The sequence below is a fragment of the Myotis daubentonii genome, chromosome X (genome assembly GCF_963259705.1).
Source record: "Myotis daubentonii chromosome X, mMyoDau2.1, whole genome shotgun sequence".
In the NCBI taxonomy this organism is placed as follows: Eukaryota; Metazoa; Chordata; class Mammalia; order Chiroptera; family Vespertilionidae; genus Myotis; species Myotis daubentonii.
The window spans coordinates 5,602,968-5,615,488 of NC_081861.1; the positions used below are offsets into that span (position 1 = coordinate 5,602,968).

Consider the following 12,521-nt stretch of genomic DNA (forward strand, 5'->3'; position numbering starts at 1 on the left):
CTTGTATCTCGAAAAACTCATTAGTCGGGACACTCGTAAGTCAAGACCCCACTGTACCTGCATCTCCTGTAAATAAATGATGTTAAATGAGGAATTACATTTAAATGCATTTGTACACCATAAAATGATGTATTCATTTTAAGGTGCTGTTAGCATGGCATTTCAGTGCTTGTCTTGAGGAAGAGCCCTTCTATTGAAAACAGTTTTTTTAAAAAAATACATAGTACATGGGGTTTAGGAGAGAAAATGTAGAAGAGGACTTCCTGAGACATTTTTGTAGCTATTTCTTAAACATCTACTCTCTCAATTGGGGATAAAGAAAAGCATGTAATACATGGCTCATATCCTGAAGGAGTTTACCATCTCATTCTTTCATGGTGGCTGAGAAGTGGGCTGCTACCACCTTTCCCTATCATCTCCATCAACCTCCCAAGCCACTGCAAGTAATATATGATCTAACTTGGAGTATTACACTTGCTATGCAAATACAGCTTTAAAGCAAGTTCCCAAGCAGGTTTCCCCTCCTCTGGAGGAAGCAGAAAGCCAAGAATACCTGGCAGAGATGCTAAGAGATGTTGCCTTATGGCATTAAAAGATGGGTGCAGGAAGATCTGGAATATTGAGTTAAAATGAATGTTAAGTGGGAAACCTGGAGTTGGATGAGATGAGATAGCAATTAACAGCACAGGCTCTAGTTTGTGGCGGCCTAGATTTGAATCCACGTCTCACCACTTGCTAGTTTTGGGACTTTTGGCAAGTTTCTGAACCCTTGAAAACTTCAGTTTACTGATCTATAAAGTGGGGATAATGAGTATCTATTATTACTCATTTGTGTGGAGATTAAATGAGATAGAACGCACATAGCACTCAGCACAGAGCCCAGTTATTAATGGTGCCTCTGCTGCTGTTACCTAGAGATAATTCATAAGCCATGGAGTATATAATGATTGCTGCAATGAGGAATGTCTCAGCAATAGCTGGATTTTCAAAGATGATCTAGGGCAGTGGTCAGCAAACATTTTCTCTAAAGGATCAGATAGTAAATATTTTAGGATTTATGGGCCAAATGGTTTCTGTAGCATGACAACAGCCATAGACATTAGGTAAACAAATGAGTGGGGCTGTGACCAAGAAAAACTTTATTTACAAACACAGAGGCAGATTTGACTCTCAGACCATAATTTTCCACCCTGTGGTCTAGGGTGTTAATGGTGCCCCTTCTGCCTTGCACAGGAGAGAGAACATGGTCTGGCCGGTTTAGAGCTAGCTAATAATAGATTAAGTGATCTGTAGCCCCAAGTGTTGCAGAGATGCCGAAGAGAAGGAAGAGGACTGAGAAAAGGTTATATAGTTTAGCAGTTAAGAGAATACCAATGACCTCGAAAAACCATCTCAGGCAAATATTAGGGGCGAGAGTTCAGGGGGAGGCAAGCAGTATGAAAGTTTTGGAGATATTTGGTGTTCATTGGAAGTAGAGAAGGGACAAAAGCTTGAAGTGGTAAGAAGGACAAGGGAAAGCATTTTATGAAATTTGTAACCAGGGAAGAAGGAGCTGGTTGGGAAAAGGAGAGGTAGAAGTAGAAGGGAAGACAGCATTGAGGGTACCCATGTTAGTTAGGATAAGACATGCATGCATGAAATTACTAGAGAACAAGCCAAACTCTATAACATCATGTTAATTTTCGGAATCCAGGCAATAAGTGCAATAAGAGTTAGAAGGAAGAGAAGGTGGGAGATGGAGTGGCCAAGAATAGGTATCAACCTGTGTTAGATTTGACTAGGTTATTCAAGTATGTAAATAACCTGTGTTAACACTTTTAGCACCTACCAAAACATACACATGGCATGGCCTCCAGCCTGTTGGAATGTAAACGTAATATCCTCAACTTTTTTATGTATTTCTTGTCACTAGGTGAATATTTTTCTTTCCCTCATACACACAGGGTATTTTGTTTTTAAGCATTAGGGAGCTAAAATAGAAGCAGTGTGTCTGAATGCAGGAACAGTCTGGGGATTCAGGGGCTGTGAATTTTATGATGTCTTTACTATTTCCCTAAAGTTATATTCTAGACCATTTAATTTTTGTATGCCATAATTTCTTCATTTGGGTGACAGAAATGATAAAAGGCCAAAATTGAAAGTACTATAACTATCTTAACCCTATCAGTCTATTAGCCATAGTGCCTAAGTTCCCATTCACTATTACTTTCTCACATTTTTCTTTGATGAATGTTATGTATATAATATTGTTTGCTCCTCTCACTAAGAGAACTTCAAAGTGTTTATGTCCTAGGCCAGTGATGGTGAACCTATGACACGCGTGTCAGAGGTGACATGCGAACTCATTTTTTTGGTTGATTTTTCTTTGTTAAATGGCATTTAAATATAGAAAGTAAATATCAAAAATATAAGTCTTTGTTTTACTATGGTTGCAGATATCAAAAAATTTCTATATGTAACACGGCACCAGAGTTAAGTTAGGGTTTTTCAAAATGCTGACACGCCGAGCTCAAAAGGTTCGCCATCACTGTCCTAGGCTCAGGAGGCTTCAATACGTCTACAGCTTCATGTAACCTTCTATGTGGGTGCTTTTATAAATTTAGTTCCCTTAGCCTAGAATGCCTTCCTGCCCATTGCTCAAATTCCCTTGTCCACGGGACAAAATCACTATCAAGACTGAGTCCTTCACCCATAGCCTTCATCGGTTCCCTTCCCCACGCCATCTTAAATAAGATATCATATCATATTCTTTAATATGGTCAATTCAAGTTTTCTCAATCTTAATGTATATGTGAGAATAAAATAATCTTTAATAAACTTGACTGTCTTTATGGATCAGTATTCATTAACTCTAAGTCAAAGCAGAATCTTTCTTTTTTAAAAACTATAATTCTTTTAAAAAATATTTTTATTGATTTCAGAGAAGAGGGGAGAATGAGAGAGAATGATGAGAGAGAATCATTGACAGGCTGCCTCCTGCATGCCCCCAACTGGAGATCAAGCCTGCAACCCAGGCATGTGCCCTTTACCAGAATCGAACCTGGGACCCTTCAGTCTGCAGGCCAATGCTCTATCCACTGAACCAAACCGGCTAGGGCCAAAGCAGAATCTTTCCATGTAAATCAGTGGAAGGTCAAATCTATTTGCTCCTTGTTCCCACCCAACCTCTTTGCTCTCCCTTAAGTTTCCCCTATATAGAAATTCTATTGACACAGTGTTTAATGTAGACAGTGTTTTGTTTTGTTTTTCCCTCTTGAACAGGCATTTAATAATAAGTGAAATCTATTAGAGACAGTAGGTGAAAATCAAGCAGACAGACAAGCAGAAAGAAGTTGCAGATGGAATGGGGAAAAGTATATGTTTGTCCATTATTTTTATCCCTTTTCTGTCATTTGCTCTAAAATTTTTGGCCCTTCCTTCTCTCCTTTCAAATCAGGTTCCCTAGCTGGCTTGATAGACATCTCTGCTCATTGGATGACAGACTTAAAAGAAGGTATATGCACAAAAGGATTGTGGTTTAACCATGAACACTGTTGCTGGGACTCTGATCAGGTCACTTTTGAAAACAAAGACAAATGCCCAAAGTGGAATAGCTGGTCTCAGCTTCTCATCAGCACAGAAGAGGTAACGTGTAGTGAAGATTTTGGAACCACTGACTTTTATTCTTACATTTCCTTCTTTTCTTATACTGTACTCATGGCAACTGTGGACTCTCCCCTTGTTTTCCTTTTCATGAAAATGGGAACCAGTGCCAGCTTCCTTTTTCTGTGGTTTTAAGTTCAGTCCTATTTCCATCTCTTCTGGCATGTGGAAGTGTTTGATGCTTACACAATTACTTAACATTTTTGCTTGTTTTAAACAAGCTTATTGTTTCTTCTTGGTTTTAGTACACAGTGTGACTGAATCTATCTTTCTCTAATAATTTCAGTAGAAAAGTTAGAGACAACCAACAGGAAAACTACAATTTCTAACAAAGGATGAACTGGGTTATAAATGTTTATTGTGTAGATTCCAAAAGTAATTTCCCCCTGAGCATTAAATTACAACATTAAAAAAACTATGATATGTATACTTTGCTCAAAATGCTCTAATGACACCCTTAGTATAAGTAAAAACTTATGTTCTGAATATGAAAAAATCTATATCAAAACAACAGAAACCCAGGAATAAACTTACCCCAGTCCCATTTTGAGATTGTCAGTATTTTCATTTGTCCTTCTCTGCTAGCCTATATTTTTCAAAGAAGTATTAACTTTGTTTTGCAGTTTTTTGCCTTTCTGTTACCAGTTGGTTGTAAGTTAGATCTTTCCTACTAAAAACAAAAACAGAAAATAAAACTGAACAAAGCAACTGTCAATTCCCAATTTCACTCTGACTTCTACTAATTAAAACAGGTACTATCTCAGCTCACTACTCATCCACTCTGTTGGTGAAGTGAGGGGGATAACACTAGGACATATGTTTGTACTTTTATTTTATTTATTTATTTTTAATATATTTTTGTTGACTTCAGAGAGGAAGGGAAAGGGAGAGAGAGAGATAGAAACATCAATGATGAGAGAGAATCATCCATCAGCTGCTTCCTGCACGCCCCCTACTGGGGATCGAACCCACAACCCAGGCATGTGCCCTGACCAAGAATGGAGCCATGACCTCCTGGTTCATAGGTTGATGCTCCACCACTGAGCCACACTGGCCGGGCTGTTTGTATTTTTTAAGATTCATGTAACGTTTTATTTATTTTTTATTTTAAATCTTTATTGTTGAAAGTATTACATATACTTTCTCCTCACCTACTTTGGTCCACATTTGAAATGGGGTGCGCGCGCGTGCGCGCGCACACACACACACACACACACACACACACAGAGTCAGTCAAGGGAAAAAAGGGTAGGAGAATAATAAAGTCAGAAATAACAGTGTTTATGTGTATATATGGCTGTGCACATTTTGGTTTGGGGAACAGAGTTCAATAACAGTGGTAAATATATACTGTGTGTATGAGAGGGTTTAAATCTAAGCTTCTCAAATGGGGTCAGCATGCCAGAGAATAGGTGAAACCACAGGATAAATGCTATGTGCCTTCCCAAATATCAGTCTTTCCTACATATTTGGCAGATTTTTTTTCTCAAAAATTAAATGTAAACAATCATTAAAAAGAAATGCAAAATTCCCATGTTTGTTAAGATAAAACATAATTTCTATTTTAGCTCTGCTCTGGGTGCCCCCATCCCCTGCCCTGATATCTCTATTTACTTTCCTAGATTAGCAGTACTTGGGTAGAAAAATTTGAGAAGCACTGGAATTTAGGGTGAGTGTGTGTGCGTGTGCGCGCGCGCGCGTGTGTGTGTGTGTGTATCTTATGTGTGTATGATTCCCTTGCTTTAGAAAGCTTATGTTTGAAGTATAGATTCATAGGAAGTTGCTAAACAGTATATAGGGAGGTCTCCTCTATCTTTCACTCAGCCTCTCTTTTCCCAATGCTAACATCTTATCAAGTATAGTATAATAACAAAACAAGAAAATTGACAATGGTACAATCCACCGACCTTATTTCTTCTGTTTTACATGCATCGGTGTGTGTGTGTGTGTGTGTGTGTGTGTGTGTGTGTGTGTGTAGTCTCCTGCAATTTTATTACATGTATAGATTTATGTAACCACCACCACAGTTGAGATATGGAACTATTGTTGCATCACCACAGGGCCCATCCCTGCTAACCCTTTATAGCTGGGAATATTTTTAAGTATTCCAACCATAACTTTCAAACTGGAGCTTGAGATTTTTCAAGTGAAAAATTTATCTGGCTCTCCTTTTTATGAACAAAATCCTTGCTTGGGGAAAAAGTCTTCTGGGTTTTAAGAGTTCTCCTGCCAAGAACTTGGCCTCCGGGTCTCTGCCTCTAGCCAATTTCAGCTATGTTCCCTTTCTCCCCCCTTTCCTCTTTGTTTCCAATTTCTGGAGTCCTCTTCCCTAGCTACATTCCAAAGGCAAAGAGAGAACAAATATATGTTTCTCTGAGGGAGTAAGATAATGGAAAACCTGTGTCAAAATTATAATTCAGAAAAAACCTGTCCATTTTGGTTCTCCTTGTCTAGGTCAGCAATTTTTTAAATAGTCTAATGTTTTAAAAAGTCAAAAGTTGGGCGCCCGGCTAGCTCAGTCGGTAGAGCATGAGACTCTTAAAAAGTCAAAAGTTCATCGAGTTTTGTGTAATTTGATTGAATTTCAACTTCTAATGTGTATATCAGCATGCATAATCTCCTTATGTTCAAAATAAGTTTTTTTATAGGACATAACTATTTGCAAGCCCTTTAATGATTTCTTATTGGTGGTTAAAAGTAGATTTATTTTCTCACAGACTTTGTTATCATAGGGTAGTTTCAAAAGTATATTACCTTGATTCTATTTTCTCCATTTAAAAAATAGCTATTGCCATTTTATTTTTTGGGATATCTGTCATTTTACTGGTTTTGTTTTATGGTCAGAGTCTGAAACTTCCCACTACATAAACTTGTTGCTGAATCTGTAGTAGCAAAATTCTCTCAAAGATGTGATCATTCTCTACAGAACATAATTGTGTATTTTAAGAAAAACACCCATGAATTTTAGACACTATACCTTCTATGAGAATTTGACACCAAGGTAGGTTGCCAAAGGTGAATTTAATGAAACTTTAGAGCCAACCCAAACTTCAAATGTGTAGCCAAGGTCCTGCCATTTGAATAGAAGGCCTGTTAATCTTAATAAAGTTGACTTAAAAAACATATTTTTATTGATTTTAGAGAGGAAAGGAGAGGGAGAGAGAAACCTCAATGATGAGAGAGAATCATTATTTGGCTGCCTTCTGCATGCCCCCTCCTGGGATTGAACCCGCAACCTGGGCACATGCCCTGACCAGGAATTGAACCCTGAGTTCCTGGTTCATAGGTCGACGCTCAACCACTGAGCCAGGCTGGCCAGGCTACAGTTGACTCTTGAACAATACAGTTTTGAACTGTGCACTGTGCAGGTCCACTTATATGCAGAATTTTTTCAATACTACTAAATATAATCAGCCCTTTGTGTTCTCCTTCATGGATTCAGACCTCCAGGGATTCAACCAACCACAGATGGAACACAGTATTTTCATATTACCATCCGTGGTTTCCCAACTGCATATCAAAGATAGTTTTTTATATTCAGTTGGTTTAATCCATGGATGTGAAGGGCCAACTGTAGTTAAGTTTGGGGGGAGTCAAAAGTTATATGGGGAATCTAAAGAACAAAATAAATGAACAAAATAGAAACAGACTCATAGATACAGAGAACAGAGTGGTAGTTGCCAGAGGGGTTGGGGCACTGGGTGAAAAAGACGAAGGGATTAAGAAGTACAAATGGAGCCCTAACCGGTTTGGCTCAGTGGATAGAGTGTCGGTCTGTGGACTGAAAGGTCCCAGGTTCGATTCCGGCCAAGGGCATGTACCTTGGTTGCGGGCACATCCCCAGTGGTAGGTGTGCAGGAGGCAGCTGATTGATGTTTCTCTCTCATCGATGTTTCTAACTCTCTATCCTTCTCCCTTCCTCTCTGTAAAAAATCAATAAAATATATTTTAAAAAAAGAAGTACAAATGGATAATTTCAGAATAGTTGCAGGGATGGAAATTACAGATAGAGAATATAGTCAATAATATTCTAATAACTATGTATAGGGCCAGGTGGGTAATTGAAATATTGGGGGAACACTTTGTAAAGTATATGGTTGTCTATCTGCTCTGCTATACACCTGAAACTAATACAAAGTAATACTGATGTAAACTATAATTGAAAAATTTAAAAAAAAGTTATATGGGGATTTTCAACTGCTTAGGGGTCAGTATCTGTTTAAGGGTCAACTGTACCGTTGGCTACAAAACCTGTCAAACCACTCATATAGAAAGTGAATTTGCTTCAGGAATTTGTTTTCCCTGGTTCTTGTTTATCCTTAGAAGCCATTGTCAGTTTCCGTTGGGTGTAGCAAGCCCTTCATTTTCAGAAGCAAATGTACTGACAGTGTTTTTAGTAGAAGCTTTGCTGATAATCGGGAAAGAAACATTTTAAGCAATTTAATATTAGGTTTTTTCTCTCTGACTTCCTCTCCTGAAAATCTATTACTCAGAAGAGCTGCATGCCTTACTGAGGCTGTCTGAGCTAACAAAACTTCTTTTCTTTTTTCCCTGCTTTAGGGAGCCTTTGCCTACATAGTCAATTATTTCATGTACGTCCTCTGGGCTCTACTGTTTGCCTTCCTTGCCGTGTCTCTTGTCAAGGTGTTTGCACCTTATGCCTGTGGCTCCGGAATCCCTGAGGTAAGTCTCTAAAATGGCTTATAAATGGTAACAATAATGAATCCTTTTTGGTTAAAATCCTTTAATATGTATACCACAATATGAATATTAAACAAGGTTAGATCTTGAGGCAATCTAGGGCCTCTCTAGGTGTTCCCTAAGTTTCCTCCCCGCCTGAGCCACCTAGATATTAAAAGGAGTTGATTCCTAGCCTCCTGTGGGTTACTGGAGAACTAGGCCACTGAAGACCTCTACCACTCCCTACTCAAGAAGCTTCCCAGGGTAGATCTCAAGATTCTGGCCTGAAAATGTAGTGGTATTGTCAACTTTGTTATAGCAGAATAAATAAAACTATTTGGCTGTATTTTCTACAATCTGATTTGGGCTAGAAAAAAGGGTGATTAAAACCCTGTTTCTAATTATTTTTTATTTAGATTGCTTGACATTGATTGAAACCACTGAGATTTAAGGTTGCCCAGATGACCTTGCCCCTCTCTGTTTCCTGACGAAGTCACAGGAAATCAAGGCTATATTAGTCTGTAAGGAAAATACCTTCCCTTTCCACCTCCCCTTCATATACACACTCTCATACTTACAATACTCCCTTGCCCAGCTATCACATGGCCAAAAAAGAAACAAGAAACATGAAAACTTAAAGAACAGTTCTCACTTTCTTGGGTTCCTGGCCTCCCTTTCAAACTAGGATCACTGTAGGTCTAGCATTTGTATGTTCAAAAGGTATAGTTTCTATAATGAGGTCCAGATTATTGCCTCTTAATTTGGTTTACTTGCTTAGTCTATATCCAGTGTTTTTGTGTTTGACCTGCAGATAAAAACTATCTTGAGTGGTTTTATTATTAGGGGCTACTTGGGTAAGTGGACCCTGATTATCAAAACCATCACATTGGTGCTGGCAGTGTCTTCTGGCTTGAGCCTGGGCAAAGAGGGCCCTCTAGTGCACGTGGCTTGCTGTTGTGGGAACATCCTGTGCCACTGCTTCAACAAATACAGGAAGAATGAAGCCAAACGCAGAGAGGTAATAACAAACGGCCTTAACAGTCTCTCTCTCTCTCTCTCTCTCTCTCTCTCTCTCTCTCTCTCTCTCTCTCTCTCTCTCGTTTGTTTATTTGTTTTTGGGTGAAAACATAAATGGTAATTCTTAGGGATGAAAATTTGGGGATTCTACCAATGTTAATTCAAATGCCCTTTGACCTAGAAGTTCCACTTCTAGGAATTTATCCTACAGATATGCTAGCATGTGTGTGCTCAAAGATGTATGGGGATAGTCAGAGCATTATTTATCAATATAGCGAAAAACTGAAATTATCACAATGTGCACAACAAGGGCCTGACTGAACAATCTTACATCCATACTATAGAAAACTATGCAACTTTTAAAAAGACTGAGATAGCCCTTTATATACTGACATGAAAGTATGGCCAGAGAACACTGTTAGGTTTTTTAAAAAACAATTTCAGAATAATGTATCTAGTATAATTTAATTAGTATTTTTATTTTTTATTATTATTTATTTAAAAAATATTTTTATTGATTTTAGAGAAGAAGTGAGAGGGAGAGAGGGATAAAAACATCAATGATGAGAGAGAATCATTGATCAGCTGCCTCCTGCATGTCCCACACTGGGGATCAAGCCCACAACCCAGGCATGCGCCCTGACTGGGAATCAAACTGAGACCTCCTGGTTCACAGGTTGATGCTTAACCACTGAGCAACACTGGCTGGGTTAATTAATGTTTTTAATAGGTGTGTCATGTGCACCTAGAAAGAAAATGCCTGGAAAGTGGTTTTACCCCAAACTGTTAAAAAAAATGTCTACTTCTGGTGAATGGGAAGTGAGGTGACAGTAAAGGTGAAGTAAGGACTTAAACTTTTTATTATATATAATTCTATACAATTGTGTGTAGTCTCTATTATAAATTAAGTTAAACAATAGAAGATTTTAAAAAAGAAGTCTATTCCTATGAAAGAATACACACTCAGCATTTGTTTCAGATGCCAGACTCTTCATGTTTTATTTCTACCTAACACCAAATGGCATTCAGCTCTGTGTCTTGGATCTCCCTCTGCCTTCTGTCTCAACCACGCTAAATTAGTTCCACCAAAGCGCCTCTGTAGGAGTTGTCATTTTGAGGATTTTGAGAAGGAAGAGCATTTTAGAAAAATGTTCCAGGTCATTGTTTACTTTTGTCCTGCTATAATTAGAGATTTAAGAAAATAATGGTTCTTGCTCTATTTTCCTTGAATTACAAAGAAATCACATATGGAATGAGTCAATACCAAGGCCATTCTATTATAAAGGGTTTCTCATAAAATTGGAACCTAGTGGTTTATTTTGAAAGCAAAAGAAAAAAATTAAGACCTAGAAGGAAACTCAAAGGTGTTGAAATTTTAAATATGAAATACATTTTTTTGTCCTTTGAGGCATTTTATTTGCATGTATGTATTACATCCCTAGAAAAAGAACCCCAGGATTTTCCCTCCTGTGTGTTTTCATCTTGCTTCTTCATGGTTCATGATGCCCACTGTGGTTGTCAGTACAATGAAACCAAACTGACGGGATGGAAGCAAGTTGTTCTGCCATTTTTCTAGATCTTTGAGTTGCACATCAAATCTGGGGCTGATTACTCCACACTTGTTCAACCTGCCTGTGAGGTTCACAACAATTTTCCCAGCTCTGTGGTCATCAATAATTTCAAATTCACCCATGTAACCATGCTTCATCATCACAGTCAGAAACCGGACGATGACTTTGGAGCACGGCCTGATGAGAATCTGGCGTTTGCCTCTCTTTTCGGCATTGTTGATACTCTTCAGAGCATCAGCCAGGACATTCATGCACACCATTATGGAGGCACAGACTGATGGCGGAAAAAGCTGGAATACATTTTGATAGTTCAAGGGGGGAAAGTTCCTGGCAAGAGAGGAAGGCTAGAGAGAGACATATATATCTGAATGGTAGAGGAATATAAAGGTAGTATTAAGTTGGTGAAGTTGTTATATGGCAATAATGTTACATGGCAAAACTGTTTTTTCAGCTTTGACAAGAGTGAAATGTTGATTGTTGCTGGTTTTGCTGAGGTAGAGGTGACTTTGGAACTGTAGATTGCTAATTACTTTCATTCCATAAAATTAAATTTTTTTGTTCAAATAATTTCTTATAAAATGAGAGGGGAGTTTGATTTGGCTGTTTCTCTGAACAGGTGTAATATATTTCTCTAACTAGGCTCATGAATATTTGAAGTTTTAGTTGACTTCCTATTGCTTATTTAGACTTTCCAGTTATTTTTTCCTGTTGATTGGCAGCAACCCTTTTGTGTCCCAGGGCCTGGTCAAAGTGGGCAGATGGTTGAATAAAATAAAGATTTGAAAAGTAAGGGCATAAAATCCACTCTACAACTTAAAATTATAGCAAACAAGCCACCTCGATTTTTCTCCCACGTAATTCATCCTAAACAGTCACTAAAATCCCCTTTCTCAAGTTCCATGTTGACTGTCATTCTTCTCAGATGAAAACCATTATAGCCATAAATTTATAAGTCCTCCCCAGCTAGCATCAAAGAGTTCACTCTTTCCTCCCTTTCGTTTCCCTTGGTCATCCTACACTCCCAGAGAAATCTGTTTACTTATTTTGCCAAGAACCATTTTATTCTTAAGAAACTCAGGGGAGGTGGGAGTAGGGGGGATGGAAAGAGATTATCCAAAGAACATATATGCATAACCCATGGACACAGATGATAATAATGTGATGAAGGCCTGGGGTGGGGTGGGGGCTGGGTGGAGGGGGGGCAAGGGGGGAAAATAGGTGACATCTGTAATACTGTCAACAATTAAAAAAATGGTAACACATCCACAAAAAAACCTCTCAATTTTTGTCTACTTTTTCTTTCAAATACTTCCTTACTACCCCAAATCATATTATCACTCCACAGCAACCAGAATCTGATGACAGGACTTTATCTTTCCATTACTTCTTGTGTTTGTCATGCTTTCCCCTTCCCTCTTAGCCCTTTATCTTTCCATACCTAAACATACATAGATCTTCTCTTCCCTTCAAAATATATTCCCAAACTTGCTTCTAGTTACCTCCTATTTCTTTTTCTGTAGGTCACTAGACATGGAGTAGGACACATAGTATAGGAAAACTTAAATATCTATTATATGAATATTTGCAGCTCCTGAATAGCTGTGAACTAAT

At 38.3% G+C, this 12,521-nt stretch overlaps 2 protein-coding genes across 7 annotated transcripts in view; one reads left to right on the forward strand and one right to left on the reverse strand.

Moving 5' to 3' along the window:
* Positions 1 to 12,521, forward strand: part of CLCN5 (chloride voltage-gated channel 5) — a 175,279-nt gene that overhangs the window by 148,108 nt on the left and 14,650 nt on the right. For all 6 annotated transcript variants that reach the window (XM_059679911.1, XM_059679912.1, XM_059679913.1 and 3 more), the window contains 3 exons: positions 3,437 to 3,624; positions 8,203 to 8,325; positions 9,134 to 9,340. In XM_059679911.1, coding sequence (XP_059535894.1) covers positions 3,437 to 3,624; positions 8,203 to 8,325; positions 9,134 to 9,340 — 518 coding nt within the window. The remainder of the gene's footprint in view (positions 1 to 3,436; positions 3,625 to 8,202; positions 8,326 to 9,133; positions 9,341 to 12,521) is intronic.
* Positions 10,802 to 11,194, reverse strand: LOC132225014 (small ribosomal subunit protein uS8-like). Its single transcript, XM_059680218.1, has one exon. The coding sequence runs from the start codon at positions 11,168 to 11,170 to the stop codon at positions 10,817 to 10,819; it is 354 nt and encodes a 117-aa protein (XP_059536201.1). The 5' UTR covers positions 11,171 to 11,194; the 3' UTR covers positions 10,802 to 10,816.

Excerpts from the sequence above, each read along its gene's own strand:
- LOC132225014 (XM_059680218.1), bottom strand. The coding sequence starts at position 11,170 with ATGGTGTGCATGAATGTCCTGGCTGATGCTCTGAAGAGTATCAACAAT.